The sequence below is a fragment of the Prionailurus viverrinus genome, chromosome B1, assembly GCF_022837055.1.
Source record: "Prionailurus viverrinus isolate Anna chromosome B1, UM_Priviv_1.0, whole genome shotgun sequence".
Taxonomy (NCBI): domain Eukaryota; kingdom Metazoa; phylum Chordata; class Mammalia; order Carnivora; family Felidae; genus Prionailurus; species Prionailurus viverrinus.
Window position 1 is genome coordinate 31340585 of NC_062564.1, and position 16842 is coordinate 31357426.

Here is a 16842-nt window from a genome sequence, read left to right on the forward strand (position 1 = left end):
CTAACTTAACTGTGCCAATCGTTTGTATTACTTTTATTTCTTGCATTCATATTTTAGCTCCCTATGTGGTTAGTCATCCTCCTTGACTCATGCACATAGACTTGTTATTTAGTTGCTAGAAGAAGCCCCAGGAGAATGGCTGTGATCACCCCATTGTATCGATAAAGAAGGGAGACCTGGAGAGGTAAGTGGCTTCCCCCAAGGCCAAAAGCAAATTCCTCTTAGAAGGCGATGCTTAATGGGAAGGAGTTAAGTTGTGATCTTTATGAAGGAAAATAATTATTACTGTGAAAACTGTTATAAGGCTCTCTCATATTTATTCCACCTTCATGAGCCAAGGGTGTCTGGAATTTTTCACTCATTCATTGAACACATTTGTTTTTGTAGCATTCTTGCCTCTGAAAGTTTTATACTATGAGCAAAGCCAAAGTCAAGCTCCGTGGGCCCTCAGTAAAGAAGCAGATCATCCAATAGCAGGTAGCCAGACATGTGAGCCTGGCCTTCCTCCTGCCCCTCATTCGTCTTCTCTTGGTGGCCACAGATGTCACCTTTTCTCTGATGACTTGAGGTGATAGGCTGCCCTGTTTCTCCATTTACTTCTTAAATGGAGTCTAGAACGTCATTTATCCTTTATGTGAATACATGATCAGTTCTTTCTTCTTTTCCAGAACTTCCCTGGGGCCATTTCTAACCAGGGCCAACTGTACTTGCTCTATTTCATCCTGTTATTTGAAATGTTATTTGTTATTTGTAATGACCGAACATGTTATTTGTAATGACTGAACTCTCAATTAATCCAGAGCAGAGAGACTTAAGGAGCAGCCCAGATTCTCTGGCAATATCAGCCTTTCCACTCTAAACCCTGAGCCATTTTCATTTACTGCCCCATGTGAGGCATGACATCTTCCCACTAATTAATAGCGACCCTTCTCAGTGATGAGTTACTATCTGGATTCCCATGCGCCATCTGGAGAAGAGCCTGGACACCGGAGAGTTTCTATTTTTATCAGGCTCTGGCATTGTACTTACATTCCATTAAAACTGAGCCAGAAGTCACAGAAAACTTAAATTGTGCTCTTTTTCCACCTAGGGCCACTATATCAACTTGATAAAGAGCTTTTCGCACCCTCTTATCTATTGTACTACAAGGGAAGAGCAAAACAGCAGTCTATTTTCAAAGTCAACTTTTTGGCGTAAACATTCGGCTTCTGAGACCAGTTTCACTGCATCTTGAAGGAAGACTGTGGGGACATTATTTTGATACAAGCACGGGAGGCTGAATGAACTACAACCCAGTTAAAAATAGGACAGCCATAATTCCCCACAGTGGGTCATGCTTGGGGTAGGGGAGAGAGCAGAGGTGGAGCGGAAGTGGGGGCATGATCTACATTTTCTTTCTTCCTTCAGAGGAAGAATGCAGCTCATTCTTCAAACAAAAAGGATGTGGCCACCTGTTGTAAGGCCAAGGGTGTAGGGACTAAGAGCATGGGCTCCAGAGCTGGGTTGCAGCTTCTTCCATTCTTCTTCCATTTCCTTCTTCCATGGTATCAGGCAAGTTATTTAGCCTCTCATGCCTACTTTCTCGTCTGTATGAGTACCTTACCTCAAAAGATTTCTGGAAAATTAAATAACACATGGAAATCATTTAGAAAGTTCCAGGCACCTGGTGAACCAGCAGCAGGCATAGGTCTTGGTTGTTCTTCATTTTAGCAAGCACTTTGCCTCGTTTTTTAGAATGGAAATGATGCCTGCCTTGGAGGTCCTAATCAGTAAATATGAACTCAGTGTTAATTTGGTGTCAAGCCTTGACACTTGAAAGAACAAAAGAAAATACTATGAATAATTATGCTAAGACAACAGGCAGGAACTGAGACTGCCCTGGGCAAACTAGGAAGGTAACATAAAGTAAGGAGGTAGGTAGGCATATGTAAAGCCATTTTCAGTGGTCACAAGGAGGTGCTATCCAACTGATCATATAGCATTTAATTTTTGACCAATAATGAACCTCTGAATCACCAGTGGCATTAGAAAAGAATTTTAAGTTATGCCCCGGATATCTGTGGAACCCATGTGTGTGTGTGTGTGTGCACGTGTGTGTGTGTGTGTGTGTGTGTGTGTGTGTCTCCAGAACTGATTCCAAATGGGCACCATTGATGCTCACTGATGATGAGCTGTGAAATCCTAATTTCATGCTTCTCCTTAGCTGCTAATAATAAACAATAAGAATAAATGAAATTTCCATCAGACCTTACAATTGCTATTGTTGTTCATACACGTTATCTCGTTTGATCTCCTATACAACCAACCACCAAGACATCAGCTGTTTTTCTGAGGGGACAGCTTTTTCCAGAGGTTACCTGACTTCTGGAATTAGCCATTCTGGAATTAGACCTCAAACTTTTAGTTTAGAGACTTTTCAGTCTGTATCATCAGTTGTTTGTTAAACAAACAGTGATAAATGTTAGAGTAGTTCAGAGCACAACTCTGGCCCTTATGAAGTCGTGGATGTCTGCCCCCAGGCAAACACTAACCCGTTTTCTGTCACTATATATTAGCTTGGAACTTCTAGAATCTTGCATGAATGGAATCACAGTATGTACACTTTTCCCTCTTTCCTTTCATTCACCATGATTTAGTAGTGTGTCTGTTTTGTGTATCAATAGTTCCTTTTTATTGCTGAGTAATATATATATTATTTTTCGGCTATGTTTCGGCTATAAACATTTTTTTAAATGTTTATTTTTTATTATTTATTTTTGAGCGAAAGACCACGTAGGAACAAGGTATGGGCAGAGAGAGAGAGGAAGAGAGAGAATCCCAAGCAGGCTCTGCCTTGTCAGTGCAGAGCTCGAGGTAGGGCTGGATCTCACAAACCATGAGATCATGACCCAAGGCGAAATCAAGAGTCAGATGCTTAACCAACTAAGCCATACAGGCGCCCCTGTTGATGAACATTTGGACTATCCAGTTTGGAGCTATTATAAATAAACTTGTATATAAGCCTTTGTGTAGGCATATGTTTTTATTTCACCCAGGACATATCTATGAGAGAAATGACTGAGACATAGCATAGATGTGTGTTTTAACTTTTTAACTCCCCAAATGTTATTTGGCAAAGTGATTGGACCATTTTACATTCCCACCAACAGTGTATGAGATTTCCAGTTTCCTTTGCCAACCCATGCTATTTTCAGTTGGTTTTTTTTGTTTTTTGTTTTTAGGTCTATCCATTGTAATGGATACGGAATGCTATCTCATGATGATTTTACTTTGCATTTTCTTAATGACTAACAATGTGTATTATGTTTTCAGGTACTTATTGGCTGTTTGCTCCTATTTTAGTAAATTGTGTCTTCAGATCATTTGCATATTTTTTTGTTTTGAATATATTGTCTTATTATTGAGTTGTAGGAGTTCTTATATATTCTGGGCACATATATTCAGAATATATTCAGACACATATCCTTTGATATATATGTTCCAAATATTTTCAGTCTGTGCTCTGACTGAAGACTGAAGACTTTAAGAAAGTTTGATATTAATGCTTCTTTAAATGCTTAGTAGAATTCACCAGTGAAGCCATCAGGTCAAAAGGTTTTATACTGGGCAGGAGTTTTGATTATTGATGAAATCTCCTTCCTCATTTCTGGTTTGTTTAGATGACCTATTATTTCATGATTTGGTCTGTGTAGGTTGTATATTTCTAGGAACTTATCAGTTTTTTTTTTTTAATTTTTCTCATGTTTATTTGTTTTTAAGAGCAAGAGAGGCAGAGCATGAGCAGGGGTGGGGCAGAGAGAGAGGGAGACACAGAATCCAAAGCAGACTCCAGGCTCTGAGCCATCAGCACCGAGCCTGATGTGGGGCTTGAACTCATGAACTATGAGATCGTGGCCTGAGCTGAAGTTGGACGCTTAACTGACTGAGCCACCCAGGCACCCCGGAATTTACCAGTTTCTTCTCAAGGCCAGCAAGATCCTCAGACCAAAACCAGACAAGGGTATTACAAGAAAAGAAACTTAGAGGTCAATATCCCTGGTAACACAGATGCAGACATCCTCATCAAAAGACTAAAAAACTGAATTCGACAGCAAATTAAAAGCATCATACACCATGACTGAGTGCGATTTATCTCTGGGATAGTAAGATATTTCAGCCTATACAAATCAATAAATGTGACGCACCACATTAACAGAATAAAGGACAAAAATCGTATGACACTCTCAAGAGATGTAGAAAAGCACTTGACAAAATTCAGCACTCTTTCATGATAAAACCACTCACCTAATTAGTTGCAGAAAGAATGTACTTTAACCTGATAAAGTTATATATGACAAGCTCAGAGCTAATATCATACTCAGCAATGGAAAACTGAAAGCTTCCCCTCTAAAATCAGGATCAAGACAAGGATGCCCACTCTTATCATTTCTATTCTTTATAGTAATAGAAGGTCTAATCAGAGCAGTTATGCAAGAAAAATAAATAAAGGGTATCTAAATCAGAAAGGAAGAAGCAAAATTTTCTGTTTGCAGATGACATGATCTTAAATAGAGAAAACCCTAAAGACTGCACCAAAAAGCTGTTAGAACTAACAGCTCACTAGAGTTGCAGGATACAAAATGAACAGACAAAAATCAATTGCATTCGTATGCACTAACAGTGAATTAGACAAAAAAGAAATTAAGAAAATAATCCCATCTACAATGGCATCAAGGCCAATAAAATACTGAGGAATAAAATTTAACCAAGAAGATGAAAAATCTGTACACTGAGAACCATAAAACATTGATGAAAAAAATTACAGTGTCATTTTTCACAGGAATAGAAAAAAACTCTAACATTTGTATAGAACCACAAAAGACTGTGATAAGCCAAAGCAGTCTTAAGCAAAAAGAATAAAGTTAGAGGCATCACACTACGTGATTTCAAAATATACTACAAAACTATAGTAATCAAAACGGCTTGATATTGCATAAAAACATACATATAGACCAATAGAATAGACAGCCCAGACTTAAATCCATGTATTTATGATCAATTGGTCTTTTATGTATTTATGGTCAATTATGGTCTTTCAGACAATATGATTTTTATGTATTTATGGTCAATTTTTATGACATATGTATTGTATTTATGTATTGTGTATTATGTATTTATGTCATATGTATTGTGTATTTATGGTCAATTATGGTCTTTCAGAAAGGTGCCAGGAACACATAATGGGGAAAGGATAGTCTCTTCAATAAATGGTGTTAGTAAAACTATTTTTCCACATGCAGAAGAATAAAATTGGACCTTTATCTCATTCCATATACAAAAATCAACCCCAAAGGGCTTAAAGACCATGTAACAGCTGATATTAAAAAACATAGGGAAAAGCATCTTGACATTGGTTCGGGCAATGATTTTTTTTTGGATATGTCTCCAAAAATACAGGCAACGAACTAAAAGTAGAAATGGGATCGTATCAAACTAAAAACCTTCTGCACAGCAATGGAAACAACCAACAGAGTGAAGAGACAATCTACGGAATGGGAGAAAATATTTGCAACCATCCACTAATATGGGGTTAATATCCAAACTGTATAAGGAACTCAGCTCAATAGCAAGAAAATAAATAAGCTGATTAAAAAATGGACGAAGGACCTGAATAGTCATTTCTCAAAAGAAGACATCCAAATGGCCAAAGATATATGAAAAGGTGCTCAACATCACTAATCATGAGGGAAAGGCTAATTCAAACCACATTGAGATATCACCCCATACCTGTTTGAATAGCTGTTATCAAAGAGAAAAAACGTAACACGTGTTGTCAAAGATGTGGAGAGAAGGAGAAAAGGGAACCTTTGGACAGTGTTCATGGGATGGAAGTTCTTCCAAATAGAACTACCATATGATCTAGTAATCTCACTTGTGGGTATTTACACAAAGGAAATGAAATCAAGATCACGAAGGTAACTGCACTCTGAGTTCATAGCAACATTAATGACTGTAGCCAAGATATGGAACTAACACAAGTCCATCAATAGAATACATAAAGAAGGTGTGGTGTATACATATATACAATATGTTATCTCATATAATATATAGAATATGTATAGAATATTATTTAGCCGTGAGAAAGAAAGAAATCCTGCCCTTTTTTGACTACGTGGATGATCCTACCTGGAGGACATCCTGCTAAGTGAAACAAGCCTGATAGGAAAAGACAAATACAGTATGATCTCACTTATATGTGTAATCTGCAAAAAAAGCAAGTCCAACTCCTAGAAGCAGAGGGTGAAACAGTGGTCATCAGAGGCTGTGAGGGTGGGGATGGGGGAGATGTTGGTCAAAGAGCATAAAATTGTAATTACATAGGATGAGTAAGTCTAGACAACCAATATATAGACATGATTGTTATACTTAGCAATACCGTATTAAACACTGGAGATATGCCTAGAGTTATTTCAGTTGCAGTCATCACACACAAAAATGCATAGAAGTCCCTGACAATTTTTAAAATGTATTCCTGGATATTTTACGGTTTTAACTGCTACTATAAATGGTTTCCTTAACTTTGTATGTTATGAGCATTTCCTGCTAGCATATAAAAATACAATTGGGGGGCGCCTGGGTGGCGCAGTCGGTTAAGCGTCCGACTTCAGCCAGGTCACGATCTCGCGGTCTGTGAGTTCGAGCCCCGCGTCAGGCTCTGGGCTGATGGCTCGGAGCCTGGAGCCTGTTTCCGATTCTGTGTCTCCCTCTCTCTCTGCCCCTCCCCCGTTCATGCTCTGTCTCTCTCTGTCCCAAAAATAAATAAACGTTGAAAAAAAAATTTTAAAATACAATTGATTTTTATATATTAATCTTGTCTCCTGTGACTTCACTAAATGCATTTATTAGTTCTGGTAGTTGTTTCAATAGAGTCCCTGGGATTTTCTATGTACACAATTATATCATCTGCAGACAAAGATGGCTTTCCTTTGTCTTTTCCACTTTTGTGCCTTTTATTTCCTTTTATTTTATTTATCTCAGCTGATATCAGGGGAAAACAATTCAATATTTCACCATTAGCTATAAGCTTTTCGTAGATGCCATGTCTCAGTTTACCGTTCCTAACTCACTGACAGTTTTTATCATGACTTTTTAGTTTTGTCAAATAATTTTTCTCTATGTGTTGAAATGATTATATGTTTTTTATTCTATTAGTATGGTGAATTTTATCATCTGACTTTTTAAAAGATTGAAACAATAATCCTGTATTATGGGAATAAACTCTAATTGGTCATAATGTATTATCCTTTGCATATATTGTTGGTAACTTGTCCAATTCATCAAAGTTGTCAAATCTGTTGACATGGGGCGCCTGGGTGGCTCAGTCGGTTAAGCAGCCGACTTCGGCTCAGGTCATGATCTCGCGGTCCGTGAGTTCAAGTCCCGCGTCGGGCTCTGTGCTGACAGCTCAGAGCCTGGAGCCGGTTTCAGATTCTGTGTCTCCCTCTCTCTGACCCTCCCCTGTTCATGCTCTGTCTCTCCCTCTCTCAAAAATAAATAAAACGTTAAAAAAAATCTGTTGACAGAGTTATTCATAATATACTCTTATTATCCATTTGATGTCTATATAATATGTGATGGTAACACCATTCTCATTGATGATATATGATATTGACGATTCCTTTCCTCTCTCTCTTGCCCTCCCTCCCCCACCCCCTCCCCTTCTACTCCTTCTTATCTCCCTCTCTTCTCCTTCCCTCCCTCCCTCTGCTGGATCAATCTAGCTAGAGATTTGACAATTCTGTAGATCTTTTCAAAGAGCCAGCTTTTGACTCTCTAAATTTTCTCTATCATACGCCAGTTTTCTAGTCCATTGATTTCTTTTTTTATTATTTTCTTCCTTCTATTTATTTTGAATTTACTATTCTCTTTTTTTCCTAGCTTCTCAAGTTGCAAACTGAGGTCACCAATTTTAGGCCTTCCTTCTTTTCTAATGTAATCATTTAAAACGCTTAAGTTTCCCTCTAAGTTTTAGCTGCATCTTTGGATGCTTTAGCTGCATCCATTAATTTTGGTATGCCTTATTTTCATTATCCATTAGTTCAAAATATTTTCTAATATCTCTCCCGATTTCATTTTTAAGGCCATGAGTTATTTAGAAATGTGTTGGGTAATTGTAAGATAGTGTGGGTTTTCTTACATTTCTTACTGTTCTGATTTCTTATATGATCAGATTTTGTACGATTTCAATCCCGTTAAGTGAACTGACTTTTTGAATGAAGCAGTTTATGGACTGTCTTAATGAATGCACCATGTGCATTGAAAAAGAATACGTACTCTGCATCCTCAGGTGTAATGTTCTGTGTAAATGATGATAGATCAAAGGCGGTTGATAACATTCAGAGTGTATGTGACTTGCTGAGTTTTGTCTACTCGTTCTTTGCTGAGAGGGGACTATTACAATCTGCTTTTGTTGTAAAATTATATCCCTCTTCCATTAAGCTTGTCAATTTTGGATTTATGGATGTCGAGGGTCTGTCAATTGGCAGGCACATGTCTATAATTTTATCTCTTTCTGGTGATTTTTTTTTTTTTATGATTATAAAATGCCCTCTTTCTCTCTTGTATTTTTGCCTTGGAATCTACTTGTTCTGCGATTAATATAGCCACTCCAGCCCTCTTATGCTTGCTGATTGCATGGTACCTTTGTTCATCTATTCACTTTAAAATTTTCTGTGTGCATTTTTTTAACGTTTATTTATTTTTGAGACAGAGAGAGACAGATCATGAACAGGGGAGGAACAGAGAGAGAGGGAGAGGGAGACACAGAATCGGAAGAAGGCTCCAGGCTCTGAGCCATCAGCCCAGAGCCCGACGCGGAGCTCGAACCCACGGACCGTGAGATGGTGACCTGAGCTGAAGTCGGACGCTTAACCGACTGAGCCACCCAGGCGCCCCTCTGTGTGCATTTTAAAAATACGTCTGTGTATATTTAAAGTGCCTGTGTGTGTGTATAAAGTCTCCATGCGTTTGTTTTAAGTGTGTCTCTTATAGGCAGCATATGGTAGGAACTAGCTTTTTTATCTATTCTGTCAGTCTCTGCCTTGTTAACTTAGACTAGTTAAAATCTAATGTGACTGTTTATGTAGCTGGATTTAGATCTGTCATTTTATCATTTGTTTTTGTTTGTGCCTTGCACTTTTTGTTTCACTCTCTTCCCTTCCCTGCTTTCTGTTGGATTATTTGAATATTTATTGGTATTCTTTTCAGTGTACCCATTGTATTTTTTCCATATATCCTTGTATTATTTTTAAGTGGTTGTTCTAAAGTTTACAATATACGTATCTATATACTTACACACATGCATACATGCATAGTCTACTTAGTTTATATTTATACATAAATATAAATATATTATTAGAGTAGTTTATTATTCTATTATATAATAGTTTAGTTTATATTATACATAAAATGTAGAAACCTTGCAACCAGATAGGAGTCTTTAAGCCCCCACCACTGACCTTTTGCTGTAATTGTGAGATGTGTTATATCTTTATAAAATTCCATGAGATGTTATCATTTTTGTCTTCAACCGTAGTAAGTATTGGCTTAAAGAACTTTAGAGTGAAAAAAATTGTCATTTATAGTTAGCATTTCTGTTGTTCCCAGTTTATTTCTGAAGGTTCACATTTCCCTCTGGTATCAATTTCCTTCATCCTAAGGAACTTCCTTTAGCAATTCTTACAGAGTAGGCCCATGGTGACAAATTCACGTCTTCCTTCCTCTGAAAATGCCTTCTTTTTGCCTTTATTTTTGAAAGATCGCTTTGCTGCCCCTAAAACTCTGGGTTGCCATTCCTTTTCTTCCAGAATTTTAAAGATGTTATTTCACTGTCTTCTGATCCATGGTTTTTGATAAGAAACTTGCAAGAATTTGAATCATTGTTCCCCTGTATGTAATCTGTCTTTTTTTCTCTAGCTCTTTTAAGATTTTTGTCTTTATCTTTGGTTCTCAACAGTTTGATTACGAGGTATTTGGCATGATTTTCTTCAAGTTTATTCTGTTTGAGGTCCACTGAGCTTCTTAGATTTGTAAATGTGTGGCTTTTGCCAAATTTGGGATATTTTTTGACCTTTATTTCTTCAAATATTCTTTTCTGCCCCCAGAGTCTTTCTCCTCACTTTGGGGAATCCCAATGGCACATGTGTTAGATTCTTTGATACTGGTCCAAAGGCCCCTAAGACTCCATTTACTTTTTTCATTATTTTTTTTTCTTTCTGTTGTTCAGATTGGATCATTTCTATTGGTTTATCTTTAAGTTCGTTATCTCTATTCTGCTACTGATCTCATCCAGTGATTTTTAAATTTCAGATACTATATTTTTCAATTCTAAATTGTCCATTTGATTCTTCTTTATGCTTTCTATTTCTCTGCTTGGAATTCATTTTTTTTTTCCATTCATTTCAAATGTTTTCCTTTATCTTACAGAGAATAGTTTAAATAAAAACTTTAAAACTGTTCTTAAAACTCAAACATGTTGGTCATCTCAAGCCTGACCTCTTTTGATTGACTTTTCCTTTGCCCATCTTATTCTTTGTATTTTGAGTAATTTTAGATTGTATCCTGGACATTGTGAATGTTATATTGTGTAGGTTTTGGGTCCTGTTGCAATCCTCTGGAAACTGCTGGTATTTCTAATTTTTAAATATTTTTAAACTGTTGGTTCTTTGAGACTGCAAATTGTGTCTTGTTTTTTTTGTGGGAAGTGATTCAGTTCAGTTCTCTAAGACCTTGCTATATTTGTTTAGGTCTGTCCCATACATGCATGGTGCATAGTGGCTCAGATAAGATCCTGAGGTTTCTCTAGGTTCATACACATAATTAGGCAATATACTTCTCCAGTCATGTCTTTTTTGGGATTTCCTCCATTCTTTCCACAAGAACTCCTTTTAATGGTACCTCTGGCCAGAAAGAGGAAGTTTTTTAAGGGACGTTTAGCCACCCATGCAAGTGCCCCCATTTAGCTCTACAGCGGGGGCCCACCCTCAAGGCAAAACAATGAGGAAGAAGGAAACAAAACAAATCAGAAACTTTTCCCACCCCATCCTGCCTTCAAAAGTTGCTTCTCTAAATTTTGACACCCACGCACAATCTAGCATCTTTTACTTTTACATTTTACTTACTTTTCTGAGTCTTCAGTTATTTATTTATTTATTTATTTATTTATTTATTTATTCATTATTTTATTTTATTTTATTAGTATTATTATTATTTTTGCAAAAGAGAGAGCACGAGTGGGGGAGAAGGGCAGAGGAAGAGAAAGAGAGAGAAAATCATGACCTGTGTCAAAATCAAGGGTCGGAGGGCGCGTGGGTGGCGCAGTCGGTTAAGCGTCCGACTTCAGCCAGGTCACAATCTCGCGGTCCGCGAGTTTGAGCCCCGCGTCAGGCTCTGGGCTGATGGCTCGGAGCCTGGAGCCTGTTTCCGATTCTGTGTCTCCCTCTCTCTCTGCCCCTCCCCCGTTCATGCTCTGTCTCTCTCTGTCCCAAAAAATAAATAAAAGTTGAAAAATCAAGGGTCGGACACTCAACCAACTGAGCCATCTAGACACCCCAAGTTTTTAAATATTTATCCATAAATTTTAGTTTTAATCACAAGAAGAATGGGGCATAAGGAGCTTCTGCTGCCATGCCAGGACAGAAATTCTCTATTGCTTGTTTTTTTTTTTTTTCCCCAGCGTTTTATGGTGAAAATTTTTAAGCATAGAGAAAAGTTGAAAGAATTACAGTGATTGCCCATATGCCCACTCTTATCACATATCTATGTGCATGCTTCTATGTAGCCATTAATCCACCTTATTTTCCAAAATATTTTATTTTTGTATTGTTTCTCATACTGTTTTTTCTCTTAATTTTAGAGAGAGAGTGTGCAAGCAGGGGAGAGAGGCAGAGGGAGAGAGAAAGAATCTTAAGCAGGCTCCTGGCTCAGTGTGGAGCCCGACAGGGGACTTGATCCCATGACCCTGGGATCATGACCTGAGCTGAAATCAAGTCGAATGCTCGACTGAATGAGCTACACAAGTGCCCCTCATGTACCTGTTTTCATGTACAATTTAGTGGCATGAATTATTCATGATGTTGTGTAACCATCACAACTATCTATTTCCAAAAGCTTTTATTACTCCAAACAAAAGCTCTATAACCATTAAGAAATAGCTCTCTATCCACTATTCCCCCAGCCCCCTGGTATCCTCTAATCTACTTTCTGTCTCTATGAATTTACTTATTCTAGATATTTCATAAAAATGGACACACACAATATCTAACCTTCTGTGTCTGACTTCTTTCAAAGTTTATTCATGTTATAACATATATCAGCACTTCATTCCTGGCTATGGCTAAATAATATTTCATTGTATGGATATACCACATTTTGTTTATCCATTCATCAATTGTTTATACTTTCTGGCTATCATGAGTGACAGTGATCTGAGCATTCACATACAAGTCTTTGTATGGTCATGTTTCCAGTTATCTTGATTGAGTATATATCTACCTAGGAGTGAAATTGCAGAGCATATGGTAACTCTGTTTAAAGTTTTGAGGAACTACCGGACTGTTTTCCACAATGACTGTACCGTTTTGCAACCCCACCAAGCAATGTATGAAGCTTCCAGTTTCTCCACATCCTCACTGACACTTCCTATTGTCCATCTTTTCCATTAAAACAATCCTAGTGGGTGTGAAATAGTAGCTCATAGTTTGGGTTTGCATTCCCTTAATGACTAATCATGCTGAACATCTTTTGATGTGCTTACTGGTCCTTTGTTTCTTATTTGGAGAATCCTTTGCCCATTTTTAAATTCGGTTATTTATCCTTTCTTTGTTGAGTAACTGTGTTTTTGAAGCATAAGTTACATATAATAAAATACATCTTACGTCTACATTTTTGATGAGTTTTGACATATGCATATATCTATGTAAACTCTACCCTACTGAAGTGAAAACTGTTTCATCATCCTGCCCCTTCTTAATGAACCCATGCTCTTCTCAGTCAAACTACAGTATTTATTGACTTTCATCTGTAGAGATTAGTTTTGCCCATTTTCAAAATTAATGTAAGTACAACCATACATGTACTATTTTGTGGTTGGCTTATTTCACTCAGCGTGTTTTTTGAGATCTGTTCTTTTGTTGCAAGTATCAGTAGCTGCTCCTTTTTCCATTCTGAGTAGTTTCCATTGAAAGAATAGATCATAATTCGGTCATCCATTTTCCTGTTGATGGACATTTGCATTGTTTCCAGTTTGGGATCTGTTAGGAATAAAACTGCTTTTAACATTCACATACTAACTTTTTGTGTGTGGATATAGATTTTCATTTCTCTTAGGAAAGACCCAGGAGTAGAATTGCTAAATCATGGGATAGATACAGATTTAACATCATAAGAAACTGGCAAATGGTTTTCCTGAGTGTTTTTATATTTTCACCAGCAATGCGTGGAGAATTCTGCTGGCTCCCCCACAATGGTAGTATTGTCAGTCTTCTTTATTATAGTCATCATAGTGAGCTTGTAGTAGTATCTCACTGTGCTTTTATTTTTTTTTAATATTTATTTATGTTTGAGAGAGAGAGAACATAAGTGGGAGAGGAGCAGAGAGCAAGGAAAACACAGAATCCGAAGCAGGCTCCAGGCTCTAAGCTGTCAGCACAGAGCCTGACACGGGGCTCAAACTCATGAACCATGAGATCATAACCTGAGCCAAGGCTGGACGTTCAACCAACTGAGCCACCCAGGTGCCCCTGTCTATTCATCTCTACTGTTATCTTTTGATGAACAGGAGTTTTCATTTGGGTGAAGCCTATTTAACCACTTATGGTTATTGCTTTCTAAGCCTTGTCTGTGAAAGGTCTCCCTGCTCTAAGATCACAAAGGTATTTTGGTATGTTTTCCTTTCAGAACTTCATAGGTATAGCTTTATGTTTAGGTTCATAAACCTTATCATATTATTTTTTTGTGTAGTATGTAAGGTCATAGTTCATCTTTTTTTCTGTACAGATATCCAATGATTCCTGCACCATTTGTTGAAAAGACTTTCCTTTCCTTCACTGAATTCTTTTAAACCTTTGTGGAAACTCAGTTGACTGTGGGTCTATTTCTGGAGTCTCTGTTCCCTTCAGTTAATCTGTATTCTTACATTCATACAAAACTATAAGTCACAAACTTAGGCATCATAACTCTTCCAACTTTGTTCTTTTCCAAATTGAATTGGAAATTTTAGATCATTAATGTTTCTACATAAATTGATGTATTGAGATGTTCTGTTTCTTTGCATATCAGGTTTGAAAAATTGTGTATCAAGGAATTTATCTATTTCATCTAGGTTGTGGAATTTATTGGCATGAAGTCCAAAATATTTGCTTATCATCCTTAGGGGTTGTGAGCTCAACAGAACACATTGAAGATGAAACCAGCTATAGTAGAGACCTTGTTCCATATCCTGGGCTCAGCTGACACCCCGGAAAAGTATGCCTTAGGAGCAGGACTACTCTAGCCCTAGAAGTAATAATAAAACCTAAAGCCAGGTCTCAACAGAATCAAACTGATCTGCCTCTCAGGTCTTCTAGGGGCCCCATCCTATGGTTACATGGTGAAATATTTGAGGATCCCTTCCAGGGGACCCATCCGCAGACTGTTGGGACTTGCTTGCACCACTTTCTCCTCTCTGGGCCCCTGCCTTTCAGCTTCCACCCATCTCCGCATCCCTGAGCCACAACCTCTGTTTCCCTCTATCCAGAGAGATGCTCTCTGTCTGAGCTTCGTGAACTTCCCTGTGCTTTGGTTTAGAAAATGCCCCTAGGGTTCAAGCCAGGGTGACTGTGGAGCACCTCTCCTGCATTCCCTTCTCTCAAAGATCAAACCCCTAAATGCCTCAAAACAGGTGCTTCATATATTGTGTCCAATTCTATTATTTTTATGGCATTAAATAAATAAATGCAATGCTGATAACTCTCAGGATTTTTTAGCTAATTAAATTCAACATTTATGATTGAAAGTTGACACCATGTAAGGCATTGTTGAGAATCAGTAAAGTAAAACACTTGCTCTGAAGGATATGCCTGGGTGGAGAGAGCAGAAAAAAGCATAACAAAGTGTCATATACAAGAAGTTAATAAGACATAAGATGAAAAAGTGCTCAGGGGAGTACAATAAGAGTGTTTAATTTTGACATGGGGACGGTGGTGGGTGAGTGGTGTTTTGGATAAGTTTCTTAAAGAAGTAACCTTTCACGTGGCTTTTGAAGAATGGTAATCTACATAACCCCCCAGATTACCTCCTTTTGTAAACTTTAGGATATTTTATAAGCTTTGTTGTCTTTTCTGTAAGCAGATGCCATCCGAGTGCTACTTTTCATTAGACTCCAGTTAGTTAAATGAGTTGGCTTTCTCTACACATGCATTAAATGACATGTCAAGACAACTGAATTATTATCTCTGGGGAAATAATCTGGGAATTAAAAATGTCCTTGGAACAAAAGTAAATGAGAACAAGCAGGAGGTAGGTGAGAGGTGACAGTGTTTATGGCAGTGTAAGCAGAGGGAAAAGTATATTTGGATCTGCTTAACATATTAGGACTCCTTTTTAGAATGTGTTGCTTCTGCGTGGGTTAATATCCTGTCCTTTCGTGAGTGAGAGAGACCCGAAACTTTGCCCAAACACTCAGCTAAAAGAGCAGATAATTTGGAGCATCACTAGAAGTTATCCAAAGCTAACCTATTTGTCAATGCAGATAAACAGTTTGAGTCTGACTTTGAATCACGCAAATAACCAGCTCGACAGCCTGAAGACACCTTTTAGTCCCCCTGCTTCGTTTCAGCACCTTGGGCATAGTGAGTGCTTAATGATCAGTTATTGAAGTAATCACCATGTCTTGACCACGTTGCCCTTGAAAGCCCCCTCAAATCCCTTCTTTTCTCCATATCCTTAAAACACTTAAATACAGCAGAGCTCAGACTTTTTGGTCTCAGGCCTCCTTTACATTCTTAAAAATTATTGAAACCCTCAAAGAGCTTTTGTTTATATCTATATCTGTTGATGTCTAATTAGTAATTAGAACTAAGAAATTTTTAAAATTTTTATTCTTTCAAAAAACAATAAGAAACCCGTGAATATTAACGTAACTAGCATTTTTGTGCAAAGGAACTATATTGTCCAAATTAAAAAAAATAATGGAAAAAAGTAATATTGTTCCATATTTTTGCAAATCTCTTTATTATTTGGCTAATATCTGGACATCTGGGTCCTCATCCCCACTTTTGCATTCAGTCCGTCACAATAATACACGTCACGTCCTTTCTGGAACATTCCACTGTACTCTTGTGGCAGGATGAGCATGAAAAGGTAAATAATGTCTTAGTATTATAATAAATCTATTACCCACTTAGCAGCCCCATTGGAAGAGAGCTTTGAGGACTGATCCTTGAATATGACTCTCTTCATTTCATACCTGATTCAAGTCCCATCTCTATAAATATTTGCTCAGTGAGTAAATAAACCTCTCCAACAGATACTGAACATATCTACCGTAGAAGCAAGGCTGTGTGTTTGCAAGAGTTCTCTGTGATCACATACTGCAGAGGCTGCTGGGTTATCGCGGTGTCAGTCTCCATGCCTTTGCCTGATTTCGGAGGCTTCCTTTCATCTCCGCCCACCGTCTTTAATTTGATTATATCTCCGCCCAGATCCATTGTGACCCTCCTTCTGCAAGGTTCCCTTCCCATCCCTCATCTCATAGGTGCACCTGTTTGTTATCCATTCCCGAGGCCCAGTGTAGGGACCATTTGTCACAGTCGTTCCTCCATGAAT

The 16842-nt window shown here is 37.8% G+C and overlaps 1 protein-coding gene across 7 annotated transcripts in view; it reads left to right on the forward strand.

The window, feature by feature from the left end:
* The window catches only part of ADRA1A (adrenoceptor alpha 1A), a 122844-nt gene that overhangs the window by 61636 nt on the left and 44366 nt on the right, over nucleotides 1-16842 (forward strand). The window contains exon 3 of one of the 7 annotated variants that reach the window (XM_047857235.1): nucleotides 5437-5645. The exons of the other annotated variants lie outside the window; for them this stretch is intronic. Within the exon in view, the coding sequence (XP_047713191.1) occupies nucleotides 5437-5573 (137 nt within the window). The 3' untranslated portion in view covers nucleotides 5574-5645. Of the gene's footprint in view, nucleotides 1-5436; nucleotides 5646-16842 lie in introns of those variants that run through there. 7 annotated transcript variants of the gene reach the window in all.